The following is a 20380-nucleotide window of genomic DNA, read 5'->3' on the forward strand; positions in this document are numbered from 1 at the left end:
ATTCTAAAAAATGCAAAACTATGAATATAGTAAAATGATTACTTGGCAGCGATGATGGGGATGAACAGGTAGAATAGGGGATTTTTAGGGCAGTAAAAACAATGGCAGATAAATATCATAAGTTTGTCTAAACCCACAGAATGTATAACACCAAGAATGAACCCTAAGGTAAAGCATGGACTTTGGGTAATATGTTGATGTGGGTTCATTAATTGCAACAAATGTACCAAGTACGGAGGGAAATGCCAATAGTAGGGATGGCTCCGGAGGGCAAAGGAGGAACAGTGAGTATATGAGATGTTTTACTTTCTGCTCAATTTTGCTATGAACCTAAAACTGCTCTTAAAAAATAAAGATGTTTTAAAGTTTATGAATTAAAATAAGACATAAAACTGGTAAAATACAAATTAGGTCTGTAGTTTAGTTAAGAGTAGTACACCAAAGTTAACTGTTTTCATAAAATATTATTGTTAAATAAAGTGTTATCATTGGGAAATAACTGAGTGACAGGTAAACAGGAATTCTTACAACTTTTTATGAGTCTAAAGTTATTTCAAAAAAAGCTTTTAGCGCAGGGCACAGTGGCTCATGCCTGTAATCCCAGCACTTTGGGAGGCCGAGGCAGGATGATCACTTGAGCCCAGGAGTTTGAGACCAGACTGGACAATACCCCATCTATACAAAAAATAATTTTAAAAAATTAGCCATCATGGTGGTGAAAGCCCTGTAGTCCCAGCTACTTAAGGAGCTGAGGCAGTACTGCTTGAGCCCAGGAGTCTAAGATTACAGTAAACTATAATTGCACCACTATACTCCGGCCTAGGCAACAGAACAAGACCCTGTCTCTAACAACAACAACAAAAAAAAAAAAAAATTAAAAGAAGAGGTAAGTTAGTCAAATGAAGAAGGCTATTATTTACCAGAATTTATATACACTTTAATGTTGCAATGTATCTAGCATTTTTCTAAGGTAATAATATCTATATCACTATTTTAGAAACATATTACAACTCTGTTCTTTAAAATACGACAGACGTAAGTTCTTGGTGGCTCAGTATAAAGTTTTAGGCATAGCAGAAGAGAAAATTCTGGATGAAAAAAATAAGTCTTGTATTATTAATTACCTTTCTAGGAGAGCAAACTATAAGGAACAATATATAAATTCTAATGGAAGACATGATATAGGTAATAGATTCAAGAGATAATGCAGACCACCATTAGGCTCAATTCTCTTATGACCACCACACTGAGACAACTTTTGAGTCATGACAAATAAATAATAAATTTTTATTAGCATCTTTTCAATTCTACAAGTTTTAAAAGTCATTATACATTTTTAGAGGTTACTAAAAATTACTGAAATATGTCTCCACTTAAAAGGGAATCAAAGTAATTTATATAATTTTCACCTTTAATATTCATAATTTTTTACTTAAAAGTAGAATAAATTTTAACTCTAAAAAGATTATTACATCTTTTTAGAATTGAAATTACATTTCAATGAGTGTAGCTCTGCTGTAGTTCATGAGGTTTATACTTATTAAGAAATATTTAATTAAGTAAACGAATTCATTTATACCAAACCAAAACAAACCAAAAAAAAGTATACGTATAATGAGACAATTTATGTATGGTAATTACAGATTGGAAATTAAGTCCCCTTTGCAAAGATCAGTGCATCTGGACTGGTTAATCCACTAAATTATCATCTTCGAATAAGAAAGTGACTCCTCCCCTAATTTTAAAATACATAAAATTTTCTAAAATGTAAAATGGAAAGGTTCAATACACAGGAAAAACACTGCATACCTTAACTAAACAAACTAGAAAGAAAATATATTTATATACAGAACTAAGATGAATCCACGCATTATTTTTACAAATATTCACATAGATGGTTTAGAGATAAGTAAAGTGTGTCTCATTAACTAATGGATGCTTTCTAGCCTCTGTCTTCATTAATTTTATTTTCTGATATTCAACAAAAAAATAATGCTTTCAGGATATATCACATATAGAGCAATATCATTTTTATCAGTAATTTGTCTGAAAAAGAGAAAAACCTAAAGCAGAAGCCTACAAAGCAAAGCAAAGTACAAAGCAAAGAGTAATCACAATGTTTGCAAAATATAAATGTGTGACTTTAACTTTACAGCAGGCTGCCTAACTAATCCAGACAGTAGAGAAAGCAGACTGAGGCAGGAAGTAAGAGGTAGGACTAAACTGTTAAGAAGATACTCATTTAAAATAAAACTTTAGAATCCTTATTCTAGGAATTCCTTTAATTCTACTTTGCAACTTTTAATAGATACACTAATTTACACAGGACACACTACCATTTACTACATAACATTAAAGCTTTCAGTTCAGAAACTGGTCACCAATGAGGTGAGAGGCACCAGGGGAAAAAGCCAACCTGCTGAGGAAGACAAAAGAGGGGAAAGACGGAAGCTGGATCTTTTCTAATGTAGTTTAGCCACTATACTGATTCTGGAACTATCTACCTCTACACTTCCTGCTATGAGAAATAATGTCTTTGTCTTTAAATGTCTTTTTTTAAAAAAAAGAAAAGAAAAGAAGAAAAGAAAAGAAAACTGGTCAAAAAGTTTCACATAAGATTCATTTAAAAATCTTTTTTTTCCTTAGAACAAAAATGGTTAAAAACTTGGGTTTTCTAAAGAAACCTGTGTTAATATGAAGCTACGAAGATACACAAAGCTGAAGTATCTGAAACCATTTGGCTGCCTGTAGTCTTCAGCAAGATCACAAAGTACTCAAAAATTCTTTGACCTGAGGAAAGAAAGAAAAAAAAAAATCAGTATAATTCCTTGACTAATTTGAGGTATCTGATATTCATCTTCATTTAAAAATATATAATAGTTGAAGACCCCAGCCGTATAAGTAACTATCACAATGCCATTGCATTTAGTTTCCAAAGAAATATTGTTAAGGCCGGGCCCAGTGGCTCATGCCTGTAATCCCAGCGCTTTGGGAGGCTGAGGTGGGTGGATCACTTAAGGTCAGGAGTTTCAGACCAGACGGCCAACATGGTGAAACCCCTCATCTCTACTAAAAACACAAAAATTAGCTAGGCATGGAGGCGTGTACTTGTAATCCCACCTACTTGGGAGGCTGAGGCAGAACTGGTTGAACCTGGGAGGTAGAGATGGCAGTGAGCCAAGATTGTGCCACTACACTCCAGCCCAGGCAACACAGCAAGACTGTTTCAAAAAAAAAAAAAGAAAGAAAGAAATATTGTTAAATACTTCAGTAGTAAAAGATGAATGACCTAAAAGGTCATTTTGGGAGTTATTTATTGCTCTGTCGCCCAGGCTGAGTACAGTGATGCAATCAAAGCTCACTGCAGCCTTGAACTCCTGGCTAGGTGCACACCATCATGTCTGGCTAGTTTTTGTTTGTTTTTTTATAGAGATGAGGTCTCACTATGTTGCCCAGGCTGGTCAGGAACTCCTGGGCTCAAGCAGTCTTCCCACCTCAGCCTCCCAAAGTGCTGGGATTACAGGTGTGAGCCACTGTATCTATCAATTTTAGATACAGTTCTAAAATAGCTGTAACACCAATTTTATAATCTCTTTATTTAATATCATAGATCATTGACATATGCAGCTTTAACACTGATAACATTAATAAGCACAATGGTTCAAGCAACTCCGAAGATCAAACATGTAGTAGATTTGTCATGTTTCTGAAGCACATATGTGAATCATACTCTGCAATGTCAGTATGTGTGGGGAAAATCATATAAGGAGTCAATGAACCTAGCCAATTGACCATAATGTAAGAATATGCTTGTTCTCCACATATTCTAGGCTACTCAATAATTCTCAAGAGACAAAGATTATTGCCTTGTAAAAATACCTTAAAAAGAAAGTCAACTGCTAGCATTATTAATAAAAGTAAATATAATAATGTGAAATTATTCTTAGTCAAAACAAAGAAGTGTTAGATAAAATTAAAAAGTGATTTACAAAGTCAGTTAAATTGATGGTTGGCTGTTAATACTTAATGCTGACTTAATTTCATTTAATAGTATTATAAGTTAATTTATCCTATATTTTTAACATCATTAATAGTATGAAGAGGTCACTGGAATTTTCCAGATAAGCTTTAGTTCATATCATGGGAAAAACAACTACATGTATACGCTACGGTAGTTACATAAAAAGTCAAGATTTTCAAAATCCTTGATATATCCCTTATGAATGTCAAGGTCTCTATTAAACAGTAGACAAGTCACAAAAGAAAGGAAAAATCAAATTTCTCTCAAAACTAAACCAAACAAATTGTGGTTTCTTCTTTATAGCTTAATCACTGAGTTATCAACATGGGTATAGGGATATTTGTTATACAAATTCCCTTACTATTCTCTCTCGAATCTTCATCAATAAATTCTTGCCCAGTCCCTTTATCAAGGGGCACCACTCACTTAACAGAATATGGTCAACTCCCAGTGATTTGGGCGATAAATGCACTGTGATTAAGACAATAACTCAATGATTAAGCAATGTCAATTAATCCTTGACATGATCCCAAATGAAACTCAAAACTGAAACCCTCAATCTCAAGACTTTAGCCAAAGTAAAAATGGATGAGATCCATATCCTACAACTTTAAATATCCTCCATATTGAATTTAGTTGAAAAAGATAAATTTAACTTCACAAGCAGTTTATTATTAAAGTATCTAAAGATTGGTGGTGTAGGGAAGAGAGGAAAAAATGGGGACAAAGCAGAGAAAGGGGGTGAGAAAGAACTTTTGTTATTATGATTATCCCCATCCTACAGATAGAGGCACTAAAGGATTAAAAAACAATCCTTGTTTTATTTTTATTTATTTAACTTTTTTCTAAAACATCTGTCATGATTTTGAGATTCTGAAGGATCCTTATTTTAACTCAGGCCACAAAGCTAGAATTTAGTTAGGACTGGAATCTAAACAGTCCAAAATCTTCTAAAGCTCTTAACTGTTTTTTTTTTTTTTTTTTTGAGACGGAGTCTCGCTCTGTCGCCCAGGCTGGAGTGCAGTGGGTGGATCTCAGCTCACTGCAAACTCTGCCTCCCGGGTTCATGCCATTCTCCTGCCTCAGCCTCCCGAGTAGCTGGGACTATAGGCGCCCACCACCTCGTCTGGCTAGTTTTTTGTATTTTTTAGTAGAGATGGGGTTTCACTGTGTTAGCCAGGATGGTCTCGATCTCCTGACCTCATGATCCGCCCATCTCGGCCTCCCAAAGTGCTTGGATTACAGGGTTGAGCCACCGCGCCCGGCCTTAACTGTTTCTTAATGTAATTTTATGGAATCTTTTCTGTTAGAAAATTGTTTTCTCACAAGTCAGTACACTTTTTTAGAAAAAACAAATATTTGTTTGTAGTCTGTCTAAACCTACCTTTTCAACCAGACTTTCATGTTTGTCTTTAAAGTCTTCATTAACATCCAGTATTAAGATAGGCACCTCTTGAAGATAATCGAAGTCGGTTCTGTTTGAAAAGAGAGATTAATAAAATAATCAGAAATGTAAAAAAAAGAGAGAAAAACATTAAAAATTTATTCGTATGTCCTCGGAAAATCAAAATATTGTCAATCATTTACACTAAAGTTACTTTGCAGTACTTCATCTGGCAGCCCCTTCTTTCTCATTTAGATTTACCACATGGAGCCAAAAAACTCGGGTACAAATATATAAAGCTGGGTACTGTAACATATGATTCTCTTCAAAATCAAAAAACAGATAATAAAGGAGGAATTTGTGCATTTTAAAGATGAGAAAACTAAAGTTCAGAATTGTCATTCTGAAGCTCAGAGGCTATCCAAGGTCATACACCAATAAGTAAGACTGGACTTGAGCCAAGATCTGACTAATAACAAAGTCTATCCTCTCAACAACCATGCTATACAATGTCCCAAGTCAAAATTCTTTCTGAAAGAGTACCTAAATAATGTACAGATATATTTCCTACTTTATCACTTAAAGTGAAATTTCATATATTATACTATCAATACCACCAAGGGATACTAGTTATAAAAACTTTAAGGAAATAGGATCTCACTGCAATCAACAGAATCAAAATCTATACCTAGTTCTGAAAGATACCAATAAGCAAAATGACTGAAAATTTTACATGTTACTAGTCATATCTTCCAAATTTTAGATTAAAATTTAACAAAGGTATTTAAAATGAATAGTAAATAAAAATAAAGAAGTCTTACTTCAGTGTCCTATGCAGGAGCCAGCTTTCGTGTTTATAATGAAGCTTCTCTAAATATTCAAGAGGAATGCCTTGCTCTTCATTTCTTCCCCGTAAATATATTCTATGTAAGCATTTCTAAAAGCAAGTAATAAGAGATGGAAGAAAAAGGCAGTGAACAATTATTCTTGTCTGCTGCCATCAAAATTTACTTTTCTGTGTCTCTCTACTCATGCTAGCCAAAATCTCTACTTATTACTTCTTAAAAGTTGAAATAATTCATTTTTCCCTCCATGAGCTTTTCAGCCACTTGGTGGCTCTAAGCCAAGTGGTACTTTCAAAAATAAGTTAAAATAAGTCTATAAATTTTTGGTATCCACACATGAAATACACTAAGTTTGATAAAAAGGAGAAAAAAACTAAACATCTACTTAAAATGTTCAGAGACAACAGCTAAAAGGTATGCCAATCTATAAACATAATCTTACTTTGCTGTTAACCAAACTTGACTATAAAATATCTATGTTCAGTTCACATAAAACCACTAACGGCAGTGGTTCTTAATGTGATGAAAACTCTATACCAGCACAACCAAAACAACTTTGGAATGTTTTATGCCTGTCCTATATCTGCATTATCAAATAAGGTAGCCATTAGCCACCTGTGGTTTTTAAGCACTTGAAATACGGCTAGTGTGATGACCAAGGAACTAAATTTCTAAATTTTAATAACCCTAAATTTAAATAGCCACATTGGACAGTGCAGCTCTACATTATGTTCCCCCAAAAGCACACATACATAAAAAATTTTGTGTAATTTGTGGGGGCTTATAGACCCTGAGGAACTCTTCATGCATTCCAAGAAATAAAAGCCTCCAACCTAAATGACATGCATAAGACCATCGCAGCATACAAACTGTGTTTCAAACTCTAAATTCTCTTTTCAATAATTAATCCTTTCATCAAAAGATATCAGAAACAATACTGATGAAATTATCAGTATCAAAATGAAATTATTAGTATTCTTTGTTTTTTGGTTTTGTACTATTTTCATAACTTTAAGAAACTTTTTCAAAAATAAAAGTGAATTTCAAAATTATTATAATTGCTAAATTCTAGCTTAATAGTGACTACAAATATTTCAAGCAAAATAAAATTCTTAGTATTCCTTTATGCTTTTTCTTATTTTTATTTACTATTTTTGTAATTAAGAACAAAAAATTTCAAAAATAAAAGTGAATTTCAAAATTAACTTTTGAAATTGCTAAAGAATTGCTAAATCCTCGCTTACTTAATGAAGAACAAAATCTTTACTTAATGAAGAACAAAATCATCCGTTGGAATCAGAAACCTAATTTCTTTGAAAACTCAGCTTTGACAACAACACAGTATTCTAATTTTAGGCCAGAAGTTATGACATTTACACTCATCAGTGCCTACCCTGTGACTTAAGGAAAAAATGAGAATTAAAAAACAGAAACAATAGAAATGCAAGCACCAAAACCAGAAAGCTTCTGATTAAATGTAAGATCTTAATATTTAGATTAGTTTTATGAAAGGCATCTATTTGGTCTTTCTGTATTCATTATATAACATCACATGTAAATAGAATAGTTACGTTATAACCTATCACAAAAAGCACCTTTTCAAGTGAGATCCCTTAATGGAAAATGGCAAGGGTCCTCTAAGTCTTTTCCCAACCTTAGCTGCCATTATCCACTCATTTCCAAGGCACAAACAACCATAATAAAAGATTTCTTGAAATGGACCTCCATCAACATCGCCGTTCATTCAATAAATATTTACTGAGCTCCTACTATATGCTCCAACAGTGCCTACCACTGGGTGTTCTAGGCGCTGGAAATTCAATAGTAATCAAAGTACCCAAGGTCCCGCCTCAGGAAGCCTATATTCTAGGAGTTGCTTGACCACATTCATTACTTTAACTGTGATGAATGAGAAGAGTCTGCAAATGTTGGGAAGAAATAATGAGTAAAATAAAAAAGGATTGAGGAAGCACAAAGAGCCTAAAAATGCAACTTGCCCAGGCTGGGATTCCAATTTGCTGAGAAAAAAGAATGCTCCTATCTACACAGTTAGAAGTTTCTAATTTATAGGTGGGGAGTAGGAGGTTGGGAGGCTGGAGTTAAACTAAATTGCCCTGATTACATACCGCTAAAAAGAGTTCTAAATATTTATTTAAATTTTCAATGCAATACACTTTTATTGGGTTTTACCTCTGGAGTGGCTCGAAGATAAATGATTCCATCCAATTCAAGGCTTTGGCCAAACTGGTTATTCATCCAGTCATGCCAGTCTTGATAAATTGTCCACTCTGTTTCATTCATGCATTCAGATTCATACAAATTAGATGCAAAAATATACCTAAAAGAGAGTGTTCATCAACACATGTATCATTTCAAAAAAACAACAACAACAACAAAGAAATAAAAAAGAAAACACGAACATGAAACATTCTCCTAAATCCAGTGGCACATAGTGCCATGGAAAGCAGAAAAAGACAGGAGTCTTTCCATCATGTTTTTGGCCAATGGTTCTCAAAATATGGAGTGAGGACCCCATGAATCCCCAAGATCTTCTAAGGGGTTCTGTGAGAGGCCAGATTACTTCATATACCAATATACTTCAAACAAACAAACATATCATAACAGATTAAATACAGAAGCATAAATAAAAATCCAGCTGTCTTTTAATAAGTGAGTCATTAAAGATTATCTGCAAAAATGTAAAGCAATGATACTTTTCTAGCTACTTTTTATTTTAGAAAATATAACTTTTTGTGAAGTGTATTTATATTAATATGTAATGAATTTATTATTGCTAGTTTTAAATCATTTTTGTGCATCTCAATTTCTAGTAACGCAAGTATCAATAGGACAAGCTCTTTGGATGCCCCGATAGTTATTAAGAATTGAAAAGGGTACTGAGATCAAAAAGTTTGAGAACCTCTGTTCTGAGCTAACTTTGGAGGTCAAAAGAATCCTAGCATAAGTAGGGCAATTCTAAGGCCCCTTAGAGACTTTTATCTACTTGCTCCAGGTAAGAGTCTAGGATATAGATCCAGATTTAACCAGAGCAGATGAGAATTTTAAAAGGGTTAGAGGGAAAAACAACTTCTCTGCAAATTTAAATGAGATGGGCACCACCATATTCCCAACAGTTTCTATGGAAGCTGGGGATTAATAAATGCAATAACTTCCCTAAAGCCATTAGTACCAGACTGCTGAGGGATTTAAATGTCATTTTCCATCTTAAATCCCCAACTCAACCATTCATATTACTAATTCCCAGGAAACATTAAAAAAAAAAAAAAGAAAGAAAGAAAAGAAAAGAAAAAGAAAAAGAAAAAGTCCAGTTCTAAGATAAAAACTTCAAACGGCCACGTATAAGCCATTTATATATACCTGTCACTATACACAGATCGTTCAAAAAGTAATACAGGTTTCTCTGCATCTTTGAGCTTGCCATTGAGAGAGGCAAGCTGAGCTCTTATTCGACTGAGACAGGCATATGTTTGGAAGGTAAAAGACCATCGTTCAGGTTTCTCATACATCATCTGAAGAACATTCCCACCATTTTTCTGAGACGTTGTAAGTTCCTATTTTGAATGTGCAAAAAGAAAAGCAAAATTAATTATAGGGCTATTTTAATTTTTTAAGGCTAAAAAAGAAAAGTCAGATAAATAAATGCAATCATGATTAGTAAAACCAAGATGATTAAGTTCCCTTTCTCATATTCTTTCCCAATATATTTTTCAGATTGTCTGAGGTCTGGAAAAATCCTTAGATCTTTCTCACAACAGGTTACAAACTAATAACCTACGGAAGAAATCCTTGTTTGGTCCAAAAGGCCTTTTTAAAACTTTGATTTAGTTTGTCAATATTATTGTCAGTATTTAAAAGCTAAATAATTTCACATAAAATATTTGGATTTACATCTTCTTTTTCTTTTTCTTTTTCTTTGAGAGGGAGTCTTGCTCTATCTCCCAGGCTGCAGTGTAGTGGCACGATCTCAGCTCACTGCAACCTCCACCTACTGGGTTCAAGCAATTCTCCTGCCTCAGTCTCCCAAGCAGCTGGGACTACAGGCGCATGCCACCATGCCCGACTAATTTTTTGTATTTTTAGTAGAGATGGGGTTTTACCGTGTTAGCAAGGATAGTCTTGATCTCCTGACCTCATGATCCGCCCACTTTGGCCTCCCAAAGTGCTGGGATTACATCTTCTTTTTAAAAATGAAAAAAAACAAGCAGTACCGTGCCTATATTCCCTCTTGGCAAAAATCAGCTACAGTCAAGTCACAGATGCCTCCTTTAGATGGGATATATGCTCTCCAGCTTATTAACCCCCACCATTCCCAGATGATTTTCATAACAGGCCTGATACATTCATTTGGCTGTCTGGTACCTTTAGACATTTGTATTTGTAACCCTCCAATCTTCTAATATAATAGAATAGTTCCTCCCCCAGATTTTGTAATTCAATACTCTTACTGTTAGAACCACATTTTCCATGTTGAGGAAAAATACAAATGTAAATTTTAAAATGAAGTAAAAACTCTTACCATCTTTTATCTGAGTTAGAACTAGCATCTGGAACACATGAATTATTTTTCTCTTTCTATAAAGTTTTTCTAGTTCTGTCCACCAAAACGCCTATAAACAATGAGAACCTTGTAGGAACATACAAAAATATCACTCAGATTATAATCTCTAAATACCATTTCCCACTGAAAGGAATTAGAATTCTGATTCTAAATCTGGTGAAGAAAATATACAAGATGAGCTTCAACTTGTATATTTTAGGAAACTATTACAGACCACTGGGATCGTGCCAAGGACAAAAGAGCCAACATAAATAAAGCTGCCACTGGTCAAACAAAGAATTTGAACATCGAAAATGAATGGGAAGCAAAAATCTATGAGTTTATAATACTAAAAAAAACAACAACAAACGCTAGTCATGTTTTGAGGCTCCTAAGGCACAAATTATTCTGGGAATGTGTAGGTGAAAAGAAAAAAAAGTCCCATTTTATTTTGGCCTTTCCTGTATAAATACTTTCAGGGTAATAAAGTGGTATACGAGGAAGAGGTCTTCTTTCCTGAAGAATCTCAGTCAATAAATCTAGAAGGCTGGGGAAGGAATATCACCTTTTACAACACCTACTAATATACTGCAATGAGGCAACAATTAGCAATAGATGCTATTATTAAAGTTAATTGGGAATTTTATAACAGATGAATCAAGCTGACAAAACCTAAACTGTTTGACTTTAACATCACAAAACACATCTTTTTGATGTAAAGAAATACATATCACCAACTAGGAATCTTGCCAAAAAAGAATTGAAAGTAAATCTAATCAAGTCTGTCTCTACCTGTAAATTTACTGGAAATACAGAGAACTGAAAAACATGAAAACCAGAGATACCCTCAGCCAAAACCAGAATGAGGAAAGTTATGTAGAACAAATGACCCTGTTTCTTCAACAAATAAATTATAAAGGAAGAAAAGGAAGAGACAACCAATAGATTAAAATTTAAAAGGCATATCAAGGCTGGGCCCGGTGATTCACGCCTGTAATCCTAACACTTTGGGAGGCCGAGGCAGGTAGATCACCTGAGGTCAGGAGTTCAAGACCAGCCTGGTCAACATGGTGAAACCCTGTCTCTACCAAAAATATAAAAAATTAGCCAGGCATGGCGGCACGCACCTGTAATCCTAGCTACTCGGGAGGCTAAGGCAGGAGAATCACTTGAACTGGGGAGGCAGAGGTTGCAGTGAGCTGAGATCGTGCACTGCACTCCCGCCTGGGTAACAGAGCAAGACTCCATCTCAGAAAAATAAATAAACAAAAATAAAAGATAAATAAAAGGTATATCAACCACCAAATGTAACATGTGTGAACCTTGTTTGGTTCTTAATTTCAAAAACTTAAGAAAACATTATTAGACAATGGGGAAATATGAACACAGACCGGATAAGATGATAAAAAGAATTGTTAATCTTCTAGATGATATTTTTTAAAAGACTGTATTTCCAGAGTTCTCTTTGAGTCTTTGTTTCCTCCAGATGAAGTAATATATTCTCTATGATAGAGGTTCTTCAAAACATAGTAGGAAAAGCTCCAGGGGTCTCTGGATCTTTTCAGGAGGCTAAAATTCTGGAGATCTGTTCATAATGACCTAAATATGCTTATAACATTACTGAGCTGTACACTTAAAAACGGTTCAGATGATAAATTTTATATTTTTGTCACAACAAAAAACTTAATCACTAAAAAAGACCACATACCTCATTTTATTTGAATTTCTCAATAAACATAATCTCTCTTGCCCAAAGCAATTTCAAAGTTTACTATATTAAAATAACTTAGAGAACCAATCTTGATTCATCACCTAACCAAAAAAATAATAAACTAGGTCTAAAAATACAAACTTGTAAATTCAAACTGAATCAAAAATCTGAAATAGAATTTTCAGCTATGAAGATGTTATTGTCTCTTAGTTTAATAGTGTAACAGATTAGAAAATTAACAGTAAGCCAGGGTATCATCATCTGGTTCTTCAGGGTAATTTATGAGTCATATAAAACATTCTCTTTTGATCCTATGATGAAATTTGAGACACATTGCTAGGGTTTTTTGTATGCAAGTATAAATGTTAAGAATAAAATACGTATTAAAAATTTATCCAGCCAGGTGAGACAGCTCAGGCCTATACTCCCAGCACTTTGGGAGTCCGAAGCAGGCGGATCACTGAAGCTCAGGAGTTCCAGACCAGCGTGGGCAACATGGCAAAACCCTGTCTCTACAAAAAATACAAAAATAGCCAGGTATGGTGGCGTGCACCTGTAATCCCAGCTACTCCAGAGGTTGAGGTGGGAGAATTGCTTATGCCTGGGAGGTGGAGGTTGCAGTGAGCCAAGACTGTGCCACTGCACTCTAGCTTTGGTAACAGAGCAAGAATCTTGTCTCAAAAAAAAAAAAAAAAAAGAAAGAAAAAAATCTGAAAACTACTGTGCATCATCTTTACCAAACTGAATGTTTATTTTATCAAGTTTTTCCCTCTGCAAACTATCCAGAAAAAAATATGAATGTGTCAGAGTGAAACTACACTAAATACAAATAGGTAGAACACTGTTAGATAGAAAGCAGTTTAGCTACATTTGTGGGAAAAAAAAATGTGTACCTTTTGGCCCAATTAATTCCACTTTTGAAAATTTACTTTAAAGAAATAATCTAAACCAGGCGCGGTGGCTCACACCTGTAATCCCAACACTTTGGGAGGCTCAGGAGGGTGGATCACAAGGTCAGGAGATGAAGACCATCCCGGCTAACACAGTGAAACCCGGTCTCTACTAAAAATACAAAAGAAAAATTAGCGGGGTGTGGTGCGGGCGCCTGTAGTCCCAGCTACTCAGGAGGCTGAGGCAGGAGAACGGTGTGAACCCGGGAGGCGGAGCTTGCAGTGAGTCAAGATGGCTGCACTCCAGCCTGGGTGACAGAGCGAGACTCCGTCTCAAAAAACAAACAAAAAAAAAGATATAATCTAGAATACAGATTTAACCACAAAGGTATTTATCACAGAGCTAAGTGAATAGGTTATCATTCCACTATTATTAGGCATTTATATTAAGTAAATAATAGTACATGCATACAATAAATTAGGCTGCCGTTAAAAATCATTTACAGCAAATTTTTAATGACAATTTTAATTGCCCTGACATATAAATATTATGGGGGACGGGGAAGAAACAAAATACAAAACTGTATATACTGTTTTATCAAGTAAGATCTATGGTTATGTCTAGATAATAAGGTTATAGGTAAGTTTTATTCCCGTCTTTTGATAATTTCTAATATTTCCTTAACTTCAAACAGTAAACAAGTATTACTTTAAAATTATGTATCACCTCCACCAAAATGTAATATATTACATTATTATTTCAACTATGTAAAAGATACATACAGAGTGGTAGGATTATGGATAATTTTTCTTCTGTCTCTATAATACATATCCATTGTCACTTTATGAAAGAATACTTGTTTTATAGGAAGTACAGATTATTGCCAAGGTAAGTGAAAAACAGAAATATCAAGGTCAGCTATAAAATCATTTATCTTTTAATTCTAAGTCTAATCTTTGTAAACACTGCAAAAGAGTTGAATTAAGTTCAATTGTAAAAGATCAGAGTCTACCAAATAAGATAATTATAAAGCAGCCAACAGGCCAGGAATGGTGACTCATACACCTAATTCCAGCACTTTGGGAGGCCGAGGCAGGCAGACTGCTTGATCCCAGGAGTTTGAGACAAGCCTGGGCAACATTGGCAAAATCCTATCTCTATAAAATATACAAAAATTAGCCGGGCATGTTGGCGTGGGCCTGTAGTCCCAGCTACTGAGGAGGTTGAGGTGGGAGGATCACTTGAGCCCAGGAGGCGGAGGCTGCAGTGAGCTGAGGTTCACCATTGTACTCTAGCCTGGACAACAAAGCAAGACTCAAAAAAATACAAGCCAACAAAAGTTATCACATCAATTCAAAAGGTACAAGTGGAAGTGCTTTATCAAGCACTCTTAACTAATTTTCAAGAACGACTTATTGGGCCAGAGCAGTGGCTCACACCTGTAATCCCAGCACTTTGGGAGGCCAAGATGGGTGGATCACTTGAGGTCAGGAGTTCAAGACCAGCCTGACCAATGTGATGAAACCCCATGTCTATTAAAATTACAAAAATTAGCCAGGCGTGGTGGCACACACCTGTAATCCCAGCTCCAGCTACTTGGGAGGCTGAGGCAAGAAAATCGCTTGAACCCGGGAGGCAGAGGTTGCAGTGAGCCAAGATCACACCACTGCACTTCAGCCTGAGCAACAGAACGAGACTCCGTCTCAAAAAAAAAAAAAAAAAAAAAGAATGACTTATTAAAAGTAAAAAATATGCTGTTGTGTCATAAATAAGTATGGTTTACACCTTCTTTATCACAGTTACTAGTTTTTCAGTGGCTTACTAGTGGTAAGAAGTGTTGGATAAAAGTAAAATACTATTGGTAATGCATATGTTAATTAGCTTGGTTTCACCATTCCACAATGTAGACATATTTTAAAACATCATGTTGTATACCATAAATATAATTTTTATATTATATATAATTTACATATGAATATAAAATTAAATATAATTTTTATCTGTAAATTTAAAAATATCTTATTTAATTAAAAGTAAAATAGTACTTCACTATTAGTAACAGTGATCCTCCAAAAGAATTCAGCTCAATGAAAAAAAAAGAGACAGCTTCCTAGCAGTCTGCATATCTCAAAAATTAGCTAAAAGGAAACAATTAAATCAAAGCTTTGGGCTTAAATAATAACATAAATCACCATATAAAGTACATTATTATTATTTTAAAAAACATTCCATACCATAATATAATCTTTATATTAGCAATATAAAGATTGCTAATAATCTGAGTGGTATGTTTTAAAGATCATTCTTACCAAGAGTGATCTGGAGAAGGGAGAGATTACATAATCTTCTTTGGTGCTTTGCCTCTTACTATTTTGCCAAAATTAGTGGTACCTTATCAATAGTATAGCAACATTTCGGCCACTAGGTGGCAGGTTAGGAAAAAAAAAAAAAGCTGAACCAGCAAAAGCTAAGCATATGGATGCACAATAAGTTGCTAAAGGAAGACATCAGAGGTACCAAAGGCCCAATTCTTCCAAATCTACAAACGCCAAGAAGTGTGATGAAATGAGAACATCCAAAGTAGGACTGACCTTGCCAAGGTCTGAAAACAGTCACTTCTCATCACTAACAGCATTCTAAGAAAAACTGACATTTGAATAGTGGTTCATACTATAACCTCAAGGAATAGATCAAGGATGAATCAGGGAAAGGACTACTGGATAAAGAAATAAAATCTCACTTCTTGAGTTTAGTGGAAGAAAATATCCAAAGGTACAGGGAAGCCACCCATCCAACCATCCTCATATTCCACCACTCTATCTCAAAAAGACTATCCCCACAGTGTGAAACTGTTTACAGAAGTACAGAGAATTAACAATGTAGCAGTCCCCAATACACACAGAACAGCTGAAGCTACCTTCCAAGAATGTGCACCAGACTCCAACAAAGGTAATCAAATTGTAACATCATGAAGACATGACCAGATTACAATAAACTGTCTGATAAAAGAATATGTTAATAATAATAGGACCACCTGCATGCTAGTTATAAAGAATGGCCAGTTTCGCATTCTGACTCTAGTATATGGAAAGAAAATGCCCCATCCCATAAACATGGATATCAGATTCAGAAAGCCATTAAGTCTTAAAATGAAGACAAATGTATTAATGCATCATAATCCGATGACATCGTCTGATTAACATGATTTAACTAATTCCTCTGGGCTCTGATTCCAAGCTCAACAGACAACCTTATTATAAATTGTCTTGTCTTGTCTATGAAAGCAATGTTTTTCAACTTCTCTGCAATCTAGCTAAAGAGTTCAATATACTCCCAACAGTAGCAGTGATTCACTAGGGTGATGACTTTTAACTAGGAGGCATCCCACATATCTGAACCTCCAAGGGATTGTTACTTTAAAAAGCACTCAAATCCTTGAGATTCTTTCTTGTGTGTGCAAATTGTGGAATACATGAGAAATTTTGTACATGTACATAATGTGCAGTGATCAAATCAAGGTATTCCGGGTGTCCATCACCAGAGTACAATATATTTTTGCATTCTACTCTGCTGTAAAACACTGAATTATTTCTTCAAGCTTCCTGTATGTCTGTATACTTTAACTCACTCCTCTTCATTTTCCCCCTCCCCTCCACCTACCCTTCCCAGTTACTGTTATCTATTTTTCCACACTCTATCTCAAGTGTTCAAATTGTTTAGCTCCCAGAGATTCTTATGACTTCCTTCCACTGGTTGAGAATTATGAACCAAATAAAGAATAAACTCATCTAAATTCAATTACCTTAATGATTACATTTCTTTCTGCAAATTAAAATTTTTGGCATTTTGGTTTTATATATCAGTTTCTGTGCCCTTGGTTAATGTGAGGCATGCTGAGAGTCAAATGACAAATGTGTCAGCAGACCTTAAATGAAGGTCACCTAGTCCAATACCCTGTTTAAGAATACCCTCTATTTTCCAACATTGGTTTAATCTGGTTAGTTTCTAATACCTGAGGATAACTGCACTGACAGCTGACCCCAGAAATAAAAGGAAAAAGAGTTGCTTTTAGAACTTAAGTCTCTCCTTTCAAAAGGTAAGCAAACTTGAGTAGGCACTTCAGCAAAAAGCTATATAAAAAATGCAGTGAGAGAAGACAGATGGCCCAGATGAAAATGGGCAAAAGGACCCAAGTGGGCACTTCACAAAAATCAAAATGCCTAATAAACATATGAAAAGGAACACAGCCTCATTAGCAAGCGGGGAAATACAAATTAAACAAAAAATAGTAAACACTCAGCAGAATGACAAAAATGAGAAAGCCAGACACTACTAAATGCTGGCAAAGACATGGATTAATGAGAGCTTGATTACACTGTGGGGAGAGAAAACTGGAAAGCCAGTTGGGAAAACAGGCATCATAACATTCCTAGTAATTTTACTTCTTATTCCTACAGAATCTTTTGCATGTATGCAAGTGAAGTTACGTTCAGAGCAATGCTGTTTATATGAGCAACTAAACTGGAAATCATTCAAAAATCAATTAAAGGTATAAAATGAACAAACAGTGATATACGAATAAAATTAAATACTATAGGCCCCACATAGTGGCTCACTCCTGTAATCCCAACACTCTGGGAGGCCAAGATGGGCAGATCGCTTGAGCCCAAGAGTTTGAAACCAGCCTGGGTAACATGGCAAAACCCCATCTCTATAAAAAATACAAAAATTAGCCAAGCGTGGTGGCACACAGGTGTGGTGGCCTATGGTGCTAGCTACTCTGGAGGCTGAGGAGGGAGGATCACCTGAGCCTGGGGAGGTCAAGGCTGCAGTGAGCCATGGCTGCACCACTGCACCTTACCTGGGCAACTGAGTGAAATCCTGTCTCAAAAAAAACAGTATTTTTAAAAAACAAAATTCAATAATATATAGCTGAAAATAAACAAGCTATAGCTGCATATACCAATACGGACAAATTTCATAAATGTATTAAGTAAAAGAAGCGAGAGGAAAAAATACAAACAATGTAATTCCATTTATATAACTTCAAAAACAGACAAAACTAAATTATACTTAGAGGTATGTTCATGTATGCTCAAATAATTTTTAGGAAGCAGGAAAATTATTATCACAAAAGAATGGGAGCGATTACCCCTAGCAGAGTAGTAACACAGGAAAGAAGATATTGTGATTGGAGAAGGCAAATGGATTTCTGGAATGATAATGTTGTATTTCTTGACCTGGATAATGGTTATAAAGATGTCAACTTTAAAACTGTTCTTCAAACTGTACATTAGCTATCACCCACTTTTCTACAGATACATCATAATGTCAAAAATGTTTTTAAAAAGAAGCAAATAAACAAATTTACCCACTTTAAAATTCTACTGTAGACTAACCTTGCCTTTCCCCAAAAATCAGATGTAAAACATCAATTTCTCAAGATAATGAGGTCTATATGGGAAGAAAGCCCCTTTAAGATTTAGTCCTGGATATCCTAAGGGTTGTAACATCATGTACTAAGGATTGTAACATCATGTGTACTGAATTAGGCCCTAGGTCTAAAGTTAGCTATGCCTGGCAAACAGAAGGTGTATGAAAAAATATTTTTGATTATTCAAAACCATATATTCTCAAAGTCCATGGAATATCTTGCTAGTGATTCCTCTTTGCATATGGGATTTACATTTTAAATATTCAATTATTATTCCCAGAATTCCTTATACCAATGGCTAAATTTTTTTTTAAACTTTTTTTTTCCATTTTCTGCCCTCCTCTGATCAAAGTAACTTGCTAGCATACATTTCCATTTTTAAGGTTTCTGCCTTACTGCTTTCAATTTCTTTTTTCTTTTAGACAGGGTCTTGCTGTCACCCAGGCTGGGGTACAGTGGCATGAGCATGGCTCACTACAGTCCCAATTTCTTGGGCTCAAGCAATCCTACAACCTCAGCCTTCCAAGTAGCTGTAACCCCAAGTGCAGGCTACCACACCTACCTAATTTTTAAATTTTTTGTAGAGACAGGGTCGCCCTATGCTGCCCAGGCTGGTCTTGAACTCCTGGGCTCAAGCGATCCTCCGGCCTCAGTCTCCCAAAGTGCTGGGATTGGCTGCTCTGCCAATGGAGCAGCCATTCTTTATTGCTTTACCTTCCTAATAAACTTGCTGTCACTTAAAAAAAAAAAAAAAAAAAGTTCTAGGATGACATGCATAAACCACCACACCTGGCCTTGCTTTCAATTTCAATTCTCATTTCTCCAGAAATAAAAATCTTAGCAATGTCTCTCTCACACATACAACCATACATTTTAGTATAAAAAAGTGGAACTGTACTCTGTCATTCTCTTTCTTCCTCATTTGCAGTGCAGAATAGAAAAAAGCTGGGAACTTAAAACTTGTGCCCAGAGTGAAAGTCTGGCAAGAATGAAAGTAAAAGAAATGAGAGTAAATGACAACAGGCTTAAAAGGTAAAACTCAGTTACTGAATAGTACTTTTTCTTTTTTTTTTTTGAGATGGAGTCTTACCTCTGTTACCCAGGTTGGAGTGCAATAGCGTGATCTCGGCTCACTGCAACCTCCCAGGTTCAAGCAATTCTCTGGCCTCAGCCTCCCAAGTAGCTGGGATTACAGTCGCCCACCACCATGCCCACCTAATTTTTGTATGTTTAGTAGAGACAGGGTTTCACCATGTTGGCCAGGCTGGTCTCGAAGTCCTGACCTCAGGCGATCCGCCTGCCTCGGCCTCCTAAAGTGCTGGGATTACAGACATGAGCCACCATGCCTGGCCTTATTTGTTTATTTTTAAACAAAATGTGAAAAGACACTGAAAGGCCGGGTGTGGTGGTTCATGCCTGTAATCCCAGCATTTTGGGAGACTGAGGTGGGCAGATCACCTGAGGTCGGGAGTTCAAGACCAGCCTGACCAACATGGAGAAACCCCGTCTCTACTAAAAATACAAAAAAAATTAGCC

The 20380-nt window shown here is 35.4% G+C and overlaps 1 protein-coding gene across 1 annotated transcript in view; it reads right to left on the bottom strand.

Moving 5' to 3' along the window:
• Nucleotides 1-1256: 1256 nt before the first annotated feature.
• Nucleotides 1257-20380, bottom strand: part of DCK (deoxycytidine kinase) — a 31337-nt gene continuing 12213 nt past the window's right edge. Inside the window, exons 3-7 of the mRNA XM_023190231.1 lie at nucleotides 9629-9822; nucleotides 8441-8588; nucleotides 6227-6342; nucleotides 5406-5496; nucleotides 1257-2790 (exon numbers count right to left, since the gene is read on the bottom strand). Of these exons, the coding sequence (XP_023045999.1) occupies nucleotides 2764-2790; nucleotides 5406-5496; nucleotides 6227-6342; nucleotides 8441-8588; nucleotides 9629-9822 (576 nt within the window). The 3' untranslated portion in view covers nucleotides 1257-2763. The remainder of the gene's footprint in view (nucleotides 2791-5405; nucleotides 5497-6226; nucleotides 6343-8440; nucleotides 8589-9628; nucleotides 9823-20380) is intronic.

Source organism: Piliocolobus tephrosceles, chromosome 3 (assembly GCF_002776525.5).
Source record: "Piliocolobus tephrosceles isolate RC106 chromosome 3, ASM277652v3, whole genome shotgun sequence".
NCBI lineage: Eukaryota > Metazoa > Chordata > Mammalia > Primates > Cercopithecidae > Piliocolobus > Piliocolobus tephrosceles.